At 36.3% G+C, this 20,197-nt stretch overlaps 1 protein-coding gene across 4 annotated transcripts in view; it reads left to right on the forward strand.

Annotated features, from left to right (window-relative positions):
* The first annotated feature begins 3,647 nt into the window (after positions 1-3,647).
* LOC128993988 (uncharacterized) overlaps positions 3,648-20,197 on the forward strand; it is a 35,208-nt gene continuing 18,658 nt past the window's right edge. For 2 of the 4 annotated variants that reach the window (XR_008490860.1, XM_054418153.1), the window contains exons 1-4: positions 8,460-8,613; positions 15,742-15,826; positions 17,844-18,087; positions 19,598-19,715. Coding sequence is in view for 3 of the 4 variants with exons in the window: in XM_054418153.1 (XP_054274128.1) it covers positions 8,572-8,613; positions 15,742-15,826; positions 17,844-18,087; positions 19,598-19,715 (489 nt within the window). In the remaining variant the exon portion in view is untranslated. Of the gene's footprint in view, positions 3,941-8,459; positions 8,614-15,741; positions 15,827-17,843; positions 18,088-19,597; positions 19,716-20,197 lie in introns of those variants that run through there. The other 2 variants (XM_054418154.1, XM_054418155.1) reach the window with 2 other exon arrangements.

Here is a 20,197-nt window from a genome sequence, read left to right on the forward strand (position 1 = left end):
GCGTCGTCTGCTATTGATACAGTTGAGGAGGATTAGTTGGCAGAGTTAACGGCAGGTAGCAGCACCGCACGATGAAAATGTAGTTTGCTCTGCTTCCGCCAGATCCCAGCACAGCACACTAAAACGACAAAACGACTTAGCGACTTAGCTGGAGCTGAACAGCTGAGAGCCTGAATCTGAAAGCCACTATAATGAATGAGTGAAAAGCAGAAAAGTATTGAAATATAGTTCGGCCGTTTCAGAAAGCGACCTCCTCCAGCATTGGTTTAGCATTAGCGCGCAGGTCGTTTTCTAAGCGGCCGAACTATAGTAATATCATTCATTGACCATGTCCATATACTATAACAGATATAGCACGATATAGTATATAGTATATAGCAGATATCAATGGTAATATACATCTCAGCATGTGTACTTTAAGATCTGAATTTTTAACATAAATAAAACATACTCCCTTGTGTCGGTTAGTCCATGGCTTGGGTTTGAAGTAAAATATTATCATTTCTCTGTTTTGAAAATGATTTTGTATAGTGTGATTGGATTGGACTCGTGTTTGGAAAATATGATATAACTTCAAATAAAAACAGAGTGTAATGTTTTAAGAGAATATGATAATTTATCATTATCAATTTATAACTCAAACATTGGAACGGATATGTTAACCGAATTAATTTTTCTTATTTGAAGCCAAATCTCACTTAAAAACTCCTGAAGACCTCTGAACTACACCCTTATGTTGGGATACGAAAAAATAATGCTTGAATTCTGTAACATATATCTAAATCGTAGAGAACACCATATAGTTTGAAATACCCCCGCCACAGCAAACCTACAGAGACTAAGCGAATTTCAATTTGTCTGATTAGGATTTTACCACAAATTTTCCATAAACAAGACTTATTCCTCTGTTAAATAACATTAGTTTTATGGAATACCTATATGTTTGCTGTTGTAGAAAAGGTAAAAAATTGTTTTTTACTTAAGTCTAATAGTATAGGATTAAATAAATAAATTTGCCAAATTCTATCAACATTTACATTCATAATCCAGCAATCCACAGGGGTCTGTCCTTGGGCCCTTAATTGCTTTTCAACATAATGATAAATTACCTTTCTTTGCATTGGGAGAGGGGGTTGTTTGCTATGCAGATGACACTGCTCTGATTGGGTTAAATGATAACTTTAAAAAAACTTTAATGTCCTGCAGTGCACTATGTCTCATACTCTCCAAAGGGCCTCGGCGTGGTTCCGAGCTAACTTTCTCTTCCTGAATGAGATTAAGAGTGTCTATAATATTTAGTCTCAGACAGCTTAAGCAAAATGTTACAAGCGTTAAACTACTTGGTAAAACTACTTTTTGGTTAGTGTTGGATCCTAAGCTGGATTGGGAATAGTCACATAACTTTTGTATGTAGTAGACAGACTTTCAAGGATGATTCACTTGCTCAGGAACTTGATGAACTCCGTACCCGAATGGCTAAGAACTGCCTACCTTGCCTTTTTTCAGAGCATAACTCTTCTTTATGGTTTAAGACTTTGGGGTGTGGCACTCCGGGGGAGTCGAGAGGGTTTTGACGCTCCAAATGACGGCAGTCAGAATCTTTTGGCAGGTGCTGATTTTCTAGGCCACTGCAAATCTATCTTTATTTCTGATCGAAAGTGTACAGTTTATGTTAGATATTTTCCATCTCTTCTGTGTATTAAGCAGGAGTCAGGCTCTCTCGAACTCCGAAGTGATATCCACCCTCACAATACTAGGAGGAAGGACGACTTGAATGTACCCTATGTTAGTTTAAGGTCCAATATCTAGCTATTGTATACAAATGAGTTTTTTAACAAACTCCCTTGTACAGCTCGGAGCCTGCTGGAAGCAAAATTCAAAAAGGGGATCTAATCTCTTCTGATGGCAAATCCGATTTACTCATTCAAAGAGTTTTTTTTTTTATTTCACCTGGCTAAAGTAACTAAGTTTTTTTAGTCAATTAGTGCTAAGTGTGATGATTAATAAGTTTTGATTTTGTTTTTCACTTCTCTGCATGGTGTGTTGCGGCTTAGGCTAAGATTTTGATGTATTGACGTTTCCTTGTACATATTCTCATTCACATCAATTTGTTTATACATAAGAATAACTTACAATCATAAATAATGTGCAATGTGTAATTTTTTAATGTTCTCTGTAACTTGATTTTACAACAACGCTCCATTCAATATACAAAATTATATATATATATATATATATATAAATGATCGAAAACATTAGTACCTAAGTTTTTATAATGTTTTCGATTATTTATATAGTAGTAACCCTAATCACCATCATACTTATTATATATATATATTAGCTTTTCACGATGGCTGTAATAAAAATCTGGCATTTTATACGTTTCGAGGGTAAACATAGGGAAAAACAAATTTTGAAAGTGTTAAAATCTTTAAAAAATTAAAATATATAACTTATGAACGGATGATAGTGTTTTTGACCTCTTGGGCCATAAAAATTAATAAGTAATTCGGTCCCCGGTCTAGGTCTTACCATGCCACCTACCGATAGGGCCTAATTAATATAGCGCGCTACTTCCCTATAGAGAAATCTGCTAACTGATCAACGCTTTTCTAATGAGGCAAATAAAAATGTTCTTTATTGTATATATATAGGCATAGAGGTTTAATGTTGGGTAGTGAATGGTTTAATCTACTCACTCACTCACAGCCTATAGGGAAGGTTATTATTTAGGTTATCCCGTATGTTCATTTTCCGGTAGATAATAATTAGTTATTTTGTCCTCTGGGTTATTACACTGAATAAAAGAATATGTCTACAATTTCCCATGCAAGTAGTAAGCAAAATAACTGAAGTAGGTACTTTATTAATTGTCTACACGCCTACACGGATTTAGGTCTGTTGGAATTTTCAGAAATGTTGCCGACGTTACAATAGAGAGTTCTATAAAATTACATTAAAACACCAACAAGGAGGTCGTTCGTGGTTTTTTGTAGTATGACACATTTAAAAATAATTTAACCATGGTGGTACTATAGGGACAAAATGTTTTTTTGGAAACACCCTATAATGTGAGAGTTTTAAGTAAAGTAATGGTAATTAAATTTTCGGGTTTCTATAATGGGAAGTGGGGTGAATATGTAGATTAGTTAAGTTGTGCACTTGTTTAAAATATTTTCAAAATTAGTAATCTAAAAATAGGATTTTGGGGGTGCAATGACGGCCGCCTTTCTGGTTTTCAAGAAAACTCCAATCAATGAAAAATGAAACGAAACAAATCAAATTAAAACAAAAGTGTTCGACATATCAATATGTCATTAGATGTAAGGGAAATTAAATTTGTGTTTTATTGTGGTTTTATCTACGGTATGTTTTTGACTTAGATTTTTTTGGTATACCGTCATACCGTTACTTCTTTTTGCTGGATTCCCTATTAGTAGTGGAACCGAATCCGAGCGACTCTAGCGAGGTAGTGAGAATTGAACGAATAGAATTCTTTGTAATCGTAGTTGGTCCGTTTACGGCAATAATTCAAATCAAGTCCACTTTGAAGTGGGGATGGTATTCTTGTTGGTCGTTGGTCGGGTTTGGAAAGGGTAGGAGTCCTCGCCTCGTTCGTTCGTATTGTCGTATACAAAGGTTGTTTCTGTTTTTGTGTTTGTGAAGGTGTAAGGAGAAGTGGGAAAAGTATGCCTCTCTTAATGAGTAAAAGTGTTAAAGATATGATGACTTTTCATCATTAATATCTGTGTTATCGTGGTGTTTATTTTTTGTGCGTTATGTTTGTTTTAAAACTGCGTTAACGCTTTGGAAACATAACCCTCGGAGTACAAACGTAATGGTGAATCTAGCGCCGAAAATATTTTTGGCGACCATGACTAAAAACAATTGAATCATTGCTGAATCCAAGAATTGCAGTTTGTAAACTATTCCTAGACGAGTAAGTATTATACTTATTAATATAATAAGTTCCTTAAAACCGCAATTTCTATAGGCATGTCATTTATTGTTGGAAGAGAAAGTCAATGGCGATGGCTCCTACTAACTTATGATGAGGTGTCTTGGTTTTGTTTATTTTGCATGCATTTTTATCGTCATGGAAAATGTTTACTTTCGCAAAAAAAGAGTATTGTCCTTTTAACACGTTTATGAATAGCTATCACTACTTGCAAGGAGAGGTTTAAGTTACACATCTAGGTATTGCATAAAATCCTAGGATTTATATCAAGGTGCACTTGGGGATAGGCTAGTCATTTGATCAATCCTATTAAAGGTTTCTGAACTGGAGTTGACAGTTATCGACATCACAATTAAATCTAAGGCCTGTGACAAAAAAATATTTTTACCTAGGCTAGGAAATGCCTAGGCCCAAGCTAGGTCTAAGTAGGCCTAGCCTAAATGTGGTTGTGAGGGAATCAAATATGTTAGCCTAGGCCTGTGCCTAATGAATACCCTTGCACTCTTGCTCATGGCTTTGTTTAACAGTATTGTAGTAGCACACTTTTTTCCATAAGGAATAATTGAATGATGTTGGCCAAATGTGTTTTGACTCAAAAGTGGGCTAGGTTAGGCCTAGGCCTACCTAAATCATGGAAGGCCTAACTTAATTTAGACCTAGGCCAGCCTGTTCTCAAACTAACTTAGTTTTATTTAGGGTACATGCCTAGGGTTGTCTAGCTTATAGCTCATTGGTGGAGTTTTTCTTTTAAGTAAAACACGAAGAGGCCTATTGTAATCTTAAAAGGTCTTTGGAAAAGAATCATTGTTTTAGCCTATATCGGTAGGCCTATCTTACATCTTACATCTTACATCGGCGCTCCTCTTCGCAGTCGTGGAGACCGGAGAGTTGTCAATTTCTTGGAGGGGGTTTGTTGTATTTATGTGTGTGTGTTTATGTGTGAGTGTGTGTGGTTTATTTATTTTAGAGGTGTGTCACATTGTTGTGGTCTTTGTAGAATTCCTTTAAATTGTAGTATGGCCTGTTCAGGAGGTATTTTTTAAGGCTAGTGATGAATTTTTTTGTTTCGTTTATCGATTTTAAGTTTTGAGGAAGAGAGTTATAGAGAGTTGTTCCCATGTATGTAGGGGTTTTACTTGTTCTGTGTAGTCTGTGTTGGCCTTGGTTGAGATTTGTCCCTGACCTAATATTGTATTGATGGCATTCTTGTCTGGTTTGTGGAGGATCTGATTTGATGGCGATGATTGTGTCAAGGATGTATTGGGAGGTTAGAGTAAGGATCTTATATTGGATAAATAGTGGCTTGCAGTGTTCTTCATTTTCGACCCTTGCGATGATTCGGACAGCTTTTTTTTGGAGTGTGATGATTTTTTGTAGGTGGGTTTCGTCTGCTCCTCCCCAGGCTATAAGTCCATATTTGAGATGAGATGAAAAGAGTGCATGGTAGGCCGTTATTGCTATTGATGTATTTGTGATTTCCCTGATTCTTCTGATTGCAAAAATTGCCGATGATAGTTTTGAGTGTAGAATTTCTAGGTGCTTTTGCCAGTTTAAATTTGAATCAAGGGTAACTCCCAGGAATTTTGTATGGTTTGCTCTGTATATGTTGTTTTCAGTTTGTGGGCTAGCAGCTTCTTCATTACCGTTAGTTCTGTTTTTAACTTTGAATTCAATGTGCACAGTTTTAGTTTTATTTATGGTTAAATTCATGTCTTGGCTTATATTACTGGCTGATTGTATTATGTTTTCAATTTGATTTGCGTCTTTTGTCATGGGGGCAATTATGGTTGTATCGTCGGCAAACATGATGCATGTGCAGTCGGGGGGGAGGAGTGTTGGGAGGCAGTTTATGTAGATGAGAAAGAATAATGGTCCGAGGACTGATCCTTGTGGTATTCCGGTGATGGTTTTTTTTAGTTTTGATCTGTATTTTGTTAAGTGGTTGTTCGATAGGTATTCTATTTCCACCAATTGTTCTCTGTTCTCCAGGTAGCTTTGGATCCAGCGGAGGGCTTTTCCGGTAATTTTGATCTCTTGTAATTTTTTTAGAAGAATCCTGCGGTCCAAACTGTCAAAAGCCTTTTCTAGGTCAATGAAAATACCGTTTGCTGTTTGTTTTTTTTCCCAGATGTCAGTAATGGAGTTGCACAGCTGGGTGAGAGCTGTGTTTGTCGATTTTCCTTCCCTGAAGCCATGCTGGTTGCTGCTTAGAATGCTGTTTTTTTCCAAATATGATACCAATTGAGCGTTTATAATTTTTTCTAGGTATTTTGATAGAACTGGGAGGATTGAGATGGGGCGGTAGTTTTCTGGAAGGCTGTCGTCTCCTTTTTTGTATTTAGGGTATACTAGGGCTCTTTTCATTGCAGTAGGAACTGTTGATTGAGTAATGGAGGCATTTATGATGTTTAGGAGGGGGGAAATCAGTTCATTTTTACAAAATTTAATGATTTTGTTCGGTATTTCGTCTAGGCCTGAAGAGTTTTTTGGTGGGAGTTGCTTGAAGATTTCTTCCAGTTCTGTCTTTGATATGGGTTGAAACTGTCCCAGTCCTGTTAGTCCATTTATAGGCCTAGATGTAATTTGATTGTTTTGGTTTTGTTCTATTTGTTTGTGTCCTGAGTTATTTCCAGTGTTTATGAATATGGAGTTGAATCTGTTGGCTATGTCTATTGGGTTTGTGGTTTCATTTCCATTGAGATGTAGAGTTAGATTTTTTTTTGTTTTTTCTTTGTTTTTTCGCTCCTTGTTGACGGTCTTCCAGATGGTTTTGTTTTTGTTTGGTGCCTCATTTATTGTTTTCATGATTTGTTCCGATTTATTTTTTTTAATGCTGGTGTCGTACATTTTCTTTAAGTTTGAGTATGTTTTCTTATCCTCTTCAGTATTGCTCAGTATATATTTGTCATGGGCTAGATTGGTCAGGTTTCGAAGCTTGATCAGTTTTTCATCCCAAAAAATATGGTTGGATTTTCTATTGGAGTTTGAGCTAGTTTTGGGGAAGTGTTCATTTATTTTGTCCGTTAGGATTTTTATAAAATTATTATATTTGTCCTCAACCAGTGGAGTCTTGTAGATTTCGTCCCACTTTTGGTCAGTTAGGCTCTGTTTTAGCTGATTTAGTTTGTGTGTAGTTATAGGTCTGACGATTTTTTTAATAGGTTTGTTTACTTGGGATGAGTGTGTTCTAATTTCGCAGCAGACAATGTGGTGGTCTGATAGTGGAGTTTTTAGGGCATTTAATTTTAAATTTGGGAGGCCTAGGTTTGTTAGGCAGATATCAATGCTGGTAATTGAAGTTGGGGTAATTCTTGTGAATGGTATTTTCCCAGCCTCTAGATTGTGTTCTTTCAGGAAGTTTGTAAGCTTTATCGTGTCTGGGCTAGTAGGGTTTAGTATGTTTACGTTGATATCCCCGAGGAAGATAATATCCTTGTTTTTGTTTGAAAAGCTTGTTAGAAGGTGGTCAAAGCTATGCAGAAAGCCATCCAAGTTGGTTGAAGGTGATCTATATGCCCCTATAATGTTTAAGTGATAATTTTTGTAGTATAGTCCCACAAATTCCGATGTTAGTTCCTCGCAGTGGTCGTCTGTGTTGATTTTGGTGAAGTTTGTTTCACTGTTTTGTTTGGTGTAGGCAGCTACGCCTCCCCATTTATTTTTGCATCTTGAGAAATTGCTGATTAGGATATAGTTGTTTATATTCAGGTTTTGCATTTGATCCTGTTTGAGTCCATGTTCAGCTATTAAAAGTATATCAGGTTTTGAAATGTTCAGTTCAAATTCGAGTTGGCACAGTTTCTTTTGTAGTCCTCGCTGAATATTTATATAGATAATTTTTAGGTGTTTTTCTTTTATGCTTATTTGTTTGATCGTGTTGGGGTCGATTTGGTTGTCTTTGTTTAGTCCATTATGGACGGAGAATGGCCTTGCAAGTTTTTTGGTTCTCTATTTGACAGGTTATCAGTGGTGTTTGCTTGATCTGCTGGTTTTTCTGGGGTTGGTTGTGAGTTAGTAGGCCTATTACAGTCTCGAGTTGTAGGTTGGGTTGTTATGAGATTTGGACTGGATAAGTTGTGCTTTGGCCCCTGAACATATGTTTGTTCAGGTGGTGTTATGAGTGGTTTGTCCTGGCTCAGGCTTTTGGAGGGGCTAGGCTCATTTGTGTATTTATTATCATGGTCATTGTCGAGGTAATTTCTATAGGGGGTGGCGGGTGGTTGTTTTTCAACCTCCTGTATCAAGGTTTTTCTCTTGCTAGTTCCATTTAGCCTATTTTGGTTGATAGTCTTAGTGTGTCTGTTGTGGTTTCTGTTGAGTGCGGAGTGCGGGCAGGTTAGGTTAGCTTCTGTAATTATGTGATGTGCCAGGACTGTTGCACCTTTTAGATTAGGATGGATACCATCGGGACGATAGTTGGAGGTGTCGACGATAGCACCTGAGTCTATATAGCTAATCTTAAGTTGCTCACACATGAATCTGTAGGCTTCATTTATTTCTTTAATGTATGTTTCTCTCGTGTCTCTTCTAGGTAGGATTCCATTTACATACCATTCTGTGGTTGGGTGAAGTTTCTGTGCAGCTTCAATGGCCAGCCACAGTGGCCTCATCGCATGATTGGGAGTTTTGGCGTGCTGAGCATTATTAGATCCCAGGTTAATAATTACTTTTCTAGGCATGCTTTTTGTTTCGTCTAGTATCTGGTCTAGGTCTTCGATGTATCCCCCTGGTATAATTTTACTGTCCACGTTTATTTTGTAATTATCCTTGATGATGCTAGCCGCTGCGCGAAGTGTTGAGTCTCCAACAAGAAGGGCTTTTGGTTGCGTGTTTTCTATTTCTTCTGGGGTGCATTTACAGGATCTACTTGACCTGGATTTGTTGTTGTTGTTGAGGTTTGTTTTGTTATAGGCGTTTGATTTTTGGATCAAGAAAGGTCCTCCATCTGGGGATATTGTGGTGTTTGTGTGTTCGTAGCTTCCCTGTACAAGTTCGGAGGCCGCTTTTTCACCCCGCAGTTGGGGGTCGTGGAGGCGAGGGGTTTCTGGTAACTTAAGGTGATGTGACTGCCTAGCTAGGGAGTCTGTCAGGCTTGTGCCATTTATTAAGTCTCGAATGGTTTGTTCCATTTTTTGGATAACCTGCATTTTAATTACTACAACTTCAGAGAGTTTATTGGTTTCTGATTTTTGGTCTTCGAGTTGTTTCTGAAGGGATGCAATGTCTTCCATGAGTATTTCAATTATTTTTTTCATTTGATCTGACTGACCACAGTTTTGAAGGGGTTCTGAGTCGGAGGTCATGTCAAGGGTCTGATTGTAGTTGGTCTGGTTGGGATTTGAGTATCTTTGAGTATCTTGTATCTATTTGAGTATCTATTTGAGTATCTTATTTTGAGTATCTTAGGCTAACTTACCTCTTGCCTAAGGGCCTCAACTTTACCAAGAAAAAATTTACAGTACCGTAGGTCTATCATAGTAATCTCATTAAACATCTCGTTAAAACAGCATTTTTCCACTATTTTTATACAAAATATAAGTAGGCTAACGTCCTGAATTAAAAAATGACTAAGTTAGTTTTCTCCGTAAAAGTCATAAGCTACCTGTTAGCCAATCTTTAACCTAATTTAGGCCTAGGCGTACCCCTAAGTTACAAAAACTCGGTAGGCTACCTATACTTTAGCATTAGGCCTATACGGTACTACCCTTACAGGCTACAGCGTGCTGCGGGGGTTGGGTTATCATAAATAGAAAGTACCTATTGACTCATCTGGCATCATTCGATTCGTAACGAAACGAGGAAATGCCTTCAAATACTGGTGTAAGGTATATATTTATGATATCCTAACCTAACATAGCCCAACCGCCGCTGCACAAACTTTGTAAAATATGTGGCCTCCGTATATAATACCAAGGTTGTTAACTCAACAAAAACTAAACCGTAAACTTTACTTAATCCAACCTTCCATAACTTAGTAAGTTAATCTTTTAGCGACTAGGTCTCATGGTAAGAATTAGACCTGGGACCGATTTACTTTTTCGTTTTGAGGTCCCCAGAGGCCAAGAAGCGGAAGAGCGGAGCGGCGCGATTTAGAGCGACAAAATCAAACCTATACAATCAAGTAATAACGTGCACACAAACCGCTGTTGCGAGCGAAGTGGAGCGGTTAACTTTGGAACAGTCTCGTTTGTTTTTCTATAGCGTTTGGGAGCGGAGTGGGCAACTATCTTGTGGACATTTTTAGTTCCACTTTCGGCAGTAGTCCGCTCTGTACTCCCATTCTACCGGAACCTCCTCAAACCTTCCAACCTTCTCCTTTTGAAAGAATGTATTCAAAGACTGAATCAAAGAATGAATCAAGAACTGGAAACAAATGGTGATATTAACCATGTACCTCCCTTCCAGCATTCACTCCATGCAACCACTCCGATCGGTTTGAAGCACGCAAAATTAATGTTTTTAGCCAAGTGTTTTTGCTGTGCTGCAAATTGCGTTCAAACTTACTATGTGATATATTGGAAATGATCACACTCCCGTTCGTGTTGCTCTCGCTAGTGCTACAGCTCGTTCTGGATCGCCCCTCCCGTTCCGCTAGCAATCGCCGTATGTGTGTTTCTACCCTTATGACACTGACAAATTAGATTATTTTCTCGTCGCGCTCTTGAACTCCCTTTGAAATCAATCTCTCGGGCTTCTAAAGGTTTAATCTGAAACTAGTGTACCTGTTGCTCGAATTCGAGCAATTGCTAAGTAGGGTATTTCTACAGGCGTTATTTAAAACAAATAACAGTCATAATTTCTGATGACTTTAAAAATATTCGACTCTAAAGATTATGAAAATACTAAAGATGTACATAACAGATCAATATAATCAACATTTATTGTAAATAGTGTTTTCTACAAATAGCCTTACTCATAGCTGCATTAGTTTTCCAGGCACGTTATGTGTCCAAAAGCCTAACAGCACGACTCCCTTCCCCATACCGCCCTGAGCGACAGCGATCATTGAGATTCACTCTAACCTTTCCTTTCCCCTTCATGGGCAAGTTTTCATCCCTTTTCTTAGTTTTTGTTTGTAGGCCTATCTTATCCAAGACTTATTCATGTTCTGATCTATTTGTCTCCTGAAGTAAACAATTTATAAATACGTGACTCGTGGTTTTTATTTCTCCACATCTACATACTTCCTCTTCTACCATGTGAAATCTTCACAAAATCACCTTAAAATTTTCCATGTCCTGTGACAAACTGCGTTTCATAATGGCCCATCTCCCAATCTTGTTCCAGTCTCTTTCTGATGTTAGGTATATAACCAGCTGTTTCAAATATTAGTGTCAATTTCTAAGTATTCATCTGTTCAGATGTAAACAAACATTTTCTCCCTAAGAATAACATGGGAACTTTGAAGGCCACTGGGGCAGAGCCCTGATGGAATTCCAAAGTTTTTTCGATTGATGGCAAAACTACATGCTAAGACCTTTCTAACGACACCTTGAACATGGTGATCGGTAGCACCACCACTCCAAAACAATTACCGTATGACAAAAAAAATGCCTAGCGTATTAAATATATAGATTTAATCGGAAAGGTCTAAATATGTCAGTATTAAAATGTTAGATGTTGATTGTTGTTATGAAAAGGCCAAGTTGTTAAACCAAACTATATACTGTGGTTTCAGATATAAATGCAAAATTTAGGAAATCCTCATTTTAGCCTATTTTAGAAATCAAACCTTAGTTATATGCCCTAGGCTCTAATTGTGAAATAAAGTTTTTTTTCATATAATTTTTAAACATAATTATCAGATAGTAAGCCTTTCACATCTAATTTTACCAAGCGAAACAAACAAACTTAAGGTTAACAATATCGTAATAAGTTACTTCTTTTTGTCGTAGGCCTAAAAATTAGGTTTTGTGGCTAAAATCAATAGGGGAAGTGTAGACCAATCATTTCATAAAGCACACAATGAAGCAAGCTTTACCTTAGTCGCATGATAATCCAGCACAAGGTGCCCATAAAACACCACTTAGGTACCGAGCTAGCAAGTTATATAGCCTATAGGCCTACCTACTAGGTGTGCAGTCTCAGGTCCACCAATTTAGCAAACAAAGAGATAATCAAATAAACTTCTTTCTAATTATAATTTCTTATAAAAAAGTAATAAGTTACATTTCAACAAAACAAGTTAAGGAAAACCTTTAATGATCAATTCAGTACTTCATCATAAGTTTGGAATGCCGTTTACTGTTCTATCTTGTATAAGCTTGTAACTATTCATAGTGAAAATGGTTCAATTAGCAAGCCCCCAATAGTTATTATTAAATCTTGACAATGGTAGATAAGTCAGGATAGGCCTACATAATTAGGGCCAAATTAGGATACAGTATCTTCAAGGTAGGCTTTTAAAGTGTCGGCAAATTAGTATTACCTATGATGTCAGCTGCAGTACACTATGCCAACATTACATGGGTAGGCCTGCAGAGGTCCAAAGATGAATTTGATGTATCACCAGTCCCTAATTTCAAACTTTAGTCAAAATCCTTCTGCTGAACTATGAGAAAGATTTTAACAACAAACCCACTAACACACAATATGCATAATTGTATTAGAGTTTAGGATTTGCTACTATTTTATTTTAATGACAGCCACTTAAGTTTATTGAAAGAAGATGTTACTTGCAAGGGGTGTACAATTCCAGCCTGTCCATTAGTAGATTGATGTTGGTAGGGGGTACACATCCAGGAGGGTTCAATTCCGAGCAGTACATCAACTTTTTTATATTTTTAATATAATCAACTGGTTTACTGATCACTTGTGCCTACATTAAATAGGCCTAAATTAGGTTACATTATAATCCAAGTGTAGGGAAAGGAACTGTGCACCTGCTGATCATAGACGTCAAATTGACGTCGATGATCAGCTGGGGTACAATTCCAGCACAACTTAGTATCACTCAAACTGCCATTGCCTACTACTCCATTGTACATCTATCTATATATATAATACGTGAAGCCGTTTTTTGTTAACGCAACTCCTCCCCTATTTGTGGACCAATTTCAACGTTTAAGGTGTCAAAAGATTTGTCTCAATATGAAGTTTTGCAATAAGGTTTTAGAATTTTAAAATTCCTACTCTGAAGGGCGTGAGACCCTCTCAAAGGTCGGGTTTTCCCCATAAGAAATACATAGGAGAAATTTAAAAACTAAAAACAGCTGTTTATAAAAAGAAACTCATTAGCTTTTTGGGAGTAAATATTAATGTTTGTAATATTCAGTAGGTTAATACCAAGTTAAACCGGTAATCAGTTTTGTAGGAAGAACAGAAAATGCCTCAAGTTCAAAGAAGAAATATTGAAAACGTGAGTAGGAGACAATTAATAATAAGATATCTTATGCGTATGAGGAGAGTAGAAATAGAGAGGCCTGGTCTAACAGACACCCATCCAGATACACATTCACTTGGTGATATGTATACCTAATATTTGCCAGTTCTGCTATACATCGATGGTTCTGCTCAGCAACTCACTTTGGAAGTGAAAAAATGTACGAAGCACATAGTGTTGTCACGGTGGTAAAATAAACTTGCCTAATGTCAGATCAAATGAATGCATGCAAGAAATGTTTACTTCTGACAATGACAAAGCAAGATATTTCAAAACATTTAGTATAAACTATATTTAATGCCTTGACTATAGTTCAAGTAGGTAGTAAGATTATACCAAATCTTGGCGGACCTTATATTTTTATTGTAAACTTTTGTATTACTCACTCTACTTCATTTGAGAAAAAACACAAATGGATTGTTTACTTCTAGGTTATGTTTCCAGTTCCTCGGGAAAACTTATACAAGGTCTACTAACTGAATTTACCAACATAATCCAGACATTTCAAGTTAAAAATAAGAAGTTTGCTACAACAACTCATTTGCTATTGAAAGTTTTAGAGGCAATATTAGACCAAACATAAGTGAAGGAATTAGTGTTTATGTATTCAACGATCAAGTTGTTACGGTCAAGTTTATTTTTATGATTTAGGAAAGGCAAATAATATACGCTGTTCAAAAAGAGAATATGAAAATTGCTATCCAAATCATATAGCTACAAGAGTTATCCAACCTATTTCGACAAATGAATCCATACTTTCAAAACGTTGGGACAGGTATTTAGAGAAACTCCACTGAAAAACGTGAGACTGACAGACAACACGTTGAAATATGCTAACCAACTTTCAATGGTGTTGCTGCTTTAGCTAATTCAAAGCAGATTATGACAGTTAAGTTGGCAAAAAATGGACCACATGAAATAGTTGATATCACCTAACTTTTCAGGGTTCTCCACGAATAAAATTTGTTTGATTAGGGGGATGTCTCAAAAGAAATAAAATGACCCAAATTAAATTACTAAACACTGGTTATCAGTAGGCCTAAGGCAACAGTTTTCTTTAATTCTCAATGCTGGAAAAACTTTGTTGCAACATGTTAACTCGAATTGAAGCAGATTGTTTAGCATTCATTAGAAGTTATCAATTAAAACTGAGAGCAGAAATAATGTAGGTGAACCTTGACGACGCAAACAGAGATATTTAAAATTAGTTTCTAACAAGTGTTTAAACAACTCTAAGATGTAGCTACAATTACTCGAATTTAAGCATAAAGTTTTCCTCTGCGTTATGTTTCATACTATGCGGCTCATTGAGCCGCACGGGTTCTCTAGTGGATTTATAAACTTTGATTTAGGTTTACAAAAACATTTATTTTTTAATCAGCAAGCAAAACAAGTTAAGCCTGAAGTTGAGTCCTTCACATAGATAACCTTCTATCATTCAGTCTGATAGCAAATATAGGCCTAGTCGCAGTTTAGCTCTTGTTCTATAAAATGACTAGGCCTACCTAACGTTTTCATCTAATCAACCACCATTTTGAAAAATAAACACATGATTTTTGGCCATTGCTTCTTTCGTTTTTGAGTGTTTTATGTCACCTTGCATCTAAGCCTAAATCCAATCAGCAAACACAACCAAAATACTTCAGGTATGAATTTTATGTGTACTAAAATCCGGCTGGATAACACCCGACTGATCAAATATGGTAAAGACATTTTCTTTAGATATTTTTTACACCAGTATTCAGTAAATATGAACATTTTATTTCATCATCTTTGTTTTACTTAAAACTAACTCTCTTTTCAGCAACATGTGTTTGCTGTCATATTAAATTATTCCTTATTACTACCTATATTGTTAACATATGTTGCATTCAAAATGTAAGTAAAAGTTTGTCCTATTCTCCTGTAACCATTAAATAAGTGTGTTCTTTTTTTATCTCCGTCTCATATATTCTTTAATCTCAATATTTCTCTTTCTCAACAATACACCCCTCTGGTACTTCAAACTATTTACCATTTTACCCTTTCTCATTTTACTTTCTTTTATCTCAATCATTAACTTAACTTTCTTTAATTAATATTTTCCCTTCTCAACAATTCATCCAGTGGTACCTGTATCATCCTACTCTGAATCATGCAACCAGATTTCAGAACTAAATCAAAGGAATTGTCTCTAAGTTTTAAATCTTAAATGTTGTTAAGATGTTAAGATACTAATTATTGGTAGGCCTATAATAATATTTTCATATACTCATAAGTTACCCCCTATTTTTAGGATTTGCCTGTTGAATTTAACTTGGTTGCATCAAGGCTTAAGGCCAGTGTGGTAAAGGCAAGATATGAAGACATGCTAACCTGTTCTTTAACATAGGAAACTGACAAAATTGATTTTGTGTTCTAGCAGACAATGATGGCATACAACCAGGAGGCTGTAGTTACAAGCTCACAAGACGGAGCTGCAGAATGTACTCGGAACACCACAGCTAGTAAGTAGTCTTATATCTTTACAATTGAACCTCGTTAACTCAAACCTGCTTAGCTTACAATCTTCCTTATCTCGTTCTATATTCAATCCCATCAGAAAAACCTGTCATAGAAGAAAATGGGTGTTCTGTCCAGACAACAATAAAATGACCGCCATAAATAAAAGATCCTAAAATAATGCTCTAATTACATTTTTGGACCTCTAATTAACTGTACTGTTAACACGTTCCCTATCGACCGTCACACTCCTCTGTAACTGAGGGATGAGTATAGTTGGTAGCTAATGTGTTAGGGTTAAACATATTTTTAAATGCTTAAAATGTTGATACAACCAATTAATTTTTACTTGGTTTACTTGGTGTGGATTGATCCCTAAAGTAAAATATAGTAACCATACTTAACTCAAAGATTTTGTCTTTATAAGTAAGTTAAAGAGACACATAACTTACCTTAATACTAGAATAACTCTGATCTACTTTCCTTTTTAGTTCAAACTTAATTAAGTTTAACCTCTGTAACTCAAACTATGGCTATGTCAAACAATACGAAACTTGCAAAAAAATTGTTGTTATAGGCCCTAAGCCTATGAATTTCATGTTAGAGGGACTGTACTCCTATTGTTTGTACGCTGTTGACTTAATAGTCGAGTAAAATGGTAACCTTGACGATATCACATGGTTGAATAGTGTAGGCCTACAGAAAGCCATATCCTAGGCCTATTGTTTCTGCTTATTCATACTGATCAAACAGATAGTGCATCGAAGGCAACAGAACTTGTTTGAAATAAGTTTAGTGAGTTGTGTTTTTTAACATGATGTGGCTTCTGTGTAATCATAAACATATGTAAGCTGAGGAAATACTGTACTAGTACTATTTCTTTCTAGTTTCTTAAAATAGTAATAAAATAGCCTAATAATTATGTTCAACTACATAAAATGTTACAGCATCTCAATAAAATTTTGAATTCTGTTTAAATTTATTGTTTATTTCTATTTTCTATTTACATTTTGAGTTCATTTCTACACAAAGTTATCTTTTAATTACCATATTTTACTATTTTGAAAAAAGTGCTCCAATCTCATGTTACAAATCTGATCTTCTAACCGTGGACGACCTGTTGTTAGAAAGTGTAATTAATACCATAATCCAATGGGAAGAGTCTTTTAATTTGATGGTGAGCTTTCAAACTACTTAGCTACCTACCCACTCTATAGCTTCTTATGGCAATAATGATCCCCCCCCCCCCCCAAAAAAAAAATGATGTCCCCTACCTTTGGAACCCTTTTCAGTACTAAAACTGTTTAAGTACATATTTTGTCTGCTTCACAAAAATGTTTACATCTGCTTAAAGTTTTGAGCTGGACATTTTGGCTTCACTAACAGAACTCTAACTACTGTACGACCTTCTTATGTCAGCCACCTTCAATTTGTATCCCTATATAATTATTTTTTGAAATAAATTTTACATTTAATTAAATTGATATAACTTAATTATTATGGTGGTGTTTTGTCTTTATGCTTGTGTAATCAAGTTGTGATCAGGTTTCTGCCATTTTCACACTAACTGATTATATGTTTGCCGTGACTGTACAGCGTACATCTGATGCCAGCTGTAAAACTTATCAGCTGCCCTTGTAGTTTGAGTACTACCTAGTATTTTTTTTGTCTTCCCCTAGGCTAGACCTAAGGGTTGCGGCATTATCACTTAGATAAAATCCTTTGGTGAATTGGCAGGATTTTAACCCGGATGACCTCTTGGCCAAAGTCCTGTGCTCTAACCACTACTCTAACCAGCTCCCTCCCCCAGTCCTACCTATTGTGATGTGTAAATATTTCAAAAAATATTTTTCTCTGTAATAAAGAAAATCATTTGTAAGTATGTTTTAATTTTTTTTTGTTTTATGCTCTTCAGCTAACAAGGTCTTTTTATGCCAGATCAAGAATGTTTGAATTTTTAAAACTTTCAAATAACATTTTTTTTGTTGGATAAATACTTATATTCTTTATTTTCTGTTCCAGTGACGGACATTAAGCCAGAGATTAAGGGCCGCATCTATGTGAACCCTCGGATAGCCAAGGTGTTTCCCACCGTACGTAAGGAGGAGGTATCAGCAGAGCTGGGACTGTACAAGACTAAGGAGAAAGTGAAGGTGGTGAAAAAACAGGTGTTTCCTTGGCTGGTCAAGTTTAACGCCCTGTGTCGCGAGGCTGCAGGCAGTCGCAGTTACCAACGCCTCGACGATCTCATGAACATCTACGTCAGGTGAGCTTTTGGTGTAACAATTGTAGCCATTTCAACTGTACATCCACTACCAAGGGTTGTCCAGTAGTCGGGAAAAACCGGAAAGTCGAGAATTAGTATTGAATTTCAAAATAGTCTTGAAAAGTCAGTATTTAGTATATATTTTGTTGTTTCAGTCGGGAATTTTATAGACCTTGTCAATGACAAAGAAAAACCAACCAAATATGCATGATTTGATTCACAATTACACAAGGCGAGAATCAGATTTCCGTGACTGCGGGAGATGATGATGATGATGTTTAGATGGCCACGGGAGATGTTCATGAACTTGCCGCGATCGGGTAAGATGACGATGACTTTTTCATGATCGAGGAAGGTAATGTTTACAAGACTGAAAAATCTTTTTCCGCAATCATATGTGATTCAACTGTGTGATACAACTTACGAGACAATGTTTACTTTTCTGTGACCGCTTGAATCGATGATGTCTTCATGGCCACGGAGATGATCAGAATGTTGTCACAATTGCGGAAGATGACGATAGTGTCTACTCTACCGCTTAAGATGTTTAAGATTTGGCCGTGATCTTGCAAGAGGATGATGACGTTTTTGTGACCGCGGGTGTCAATGATGGCAATACGTCAGCGAGAGATAATCAGAAATTTTTGGCAGTCGCGGAAGAAGGTGATTATCATCGTAAATACATCATATCTACAAAGCTGAACAATTTTAATCAATATTCCGCGGTGGCGCAAGACGACGCTGACGTTTCCGTAACTGCTAGAGTCAATGATAATGACTACATGGCCGGAGGAGATACATAATCAGAATTTTACCGCCATCGCAGGAAACGATGATAATGTCCACGTAAGACATAAGACTTATTGATCTTTAAGCAAAATTACATGCAATCGATCTTGTCATAAGTACAATAGTATAACATGCTACACTAAGCAAAAATAAAAAATAAGTGTTCATTCTACAAAATTAAATAAGAGTGGCTATTTTAGAAAAACAAAAAACATCATGCAAACTTGATGGAGCTAAAGTCTGCTTCAAAATATTCTTTAAGGCTGTAGAAGGGCCTTACTATCAACCATGCATAGATCACATTCTTAAAACTACCTAAGCTAACATGCTGAGCTGAAAAAGGCAAGCAATTGAAAAGGTCAATACCTGTAGCTTCGAAGGATGTGAGAACCTTGGTCAGTCTTGTGTAGGGTCTGCATATTTGGTTTTGACCTCGTTTCCCATGGTTGTGTACGTGCCTGTGGAGAATGAGTGTGTTTAAAAGTGCTTTTTGGTATGTAAGAAACATGCAAAAATGTACAGGTTGATTACAGTTTGAATTTTTTCCTCCATAACCGTGAGAGTCATGTTTGTTAAGTTGACGTTGTCTATTGTACTTTTGTATTTAATGACAATAAAGATATTTTTACTCGTATTCTTATTCTAGTTGTAGGTTGATCCATATAACTACTAGCATTATATCTTTCTCAGCAGACATTTTTTACTTTTGTCTTATTTACAGGAATGTTGCTGAAGATGTGAAAAATTGCTACAAAAAGCCAAACAGAGCCTCCAAGTTGAAGACAAGGATGAACGATTACTTGAAGCTGTTCCATATGCTGTATAAGGAAGTGAGAAAGGTGAGCACAACAGTTTTGTTGAGGTGCAACATATCCTTAAAGTAAAGAATCTGTTACTGTAACTGTATCATGAACATAGAAGATTCAAAATGAATTTTGGTTATGTATTGGTTTTTATAGTAGAATCACGCTAATCCCAAAAATCTGTTTAATCCAAACATTACTTTATGAAGGAGAAAAATGTATACTCAGGGTAATGAAATGCAAGTAACTTAAATCTTTGATCTATAATCATAGGTAAACAACACATATTACACAAAGGGTGTAGCATAGAGCACAAGGGCCTAGATTTTTTAGGATTTTTTGAGAGGATAGCAGGCTTACCTGAATGGGAAAGAGTCCAAACTGGCACAGGAAACACAAAACAAAACTTTACACTATATACACAAAACATTAGAATATTTCACTGTCACTGACAGCATTTTCAACTAAGGAAGAGGAAGAGATAGTTTTCTAGATGTCCAAAATGGTGGCCAGTGGCA

Source organism: Macrosteles quadrilineatus, unplaced genomic scaffold, assembly GCF_028750875.1.
Source record: "Macrosteles quadrilineatus isolate MER2022 unplaced genomic scaffold, UCM_ALF_1.0 Scaffold_5__1_contigs__length_97177068, whole genome shotgun sequence".
NCBI lineage: Eukaryota > Metazoa > Arthropoda > Insecta > Hemiptera > Cicadellidae > Macrosteles > Macrosteles quadrilineatus.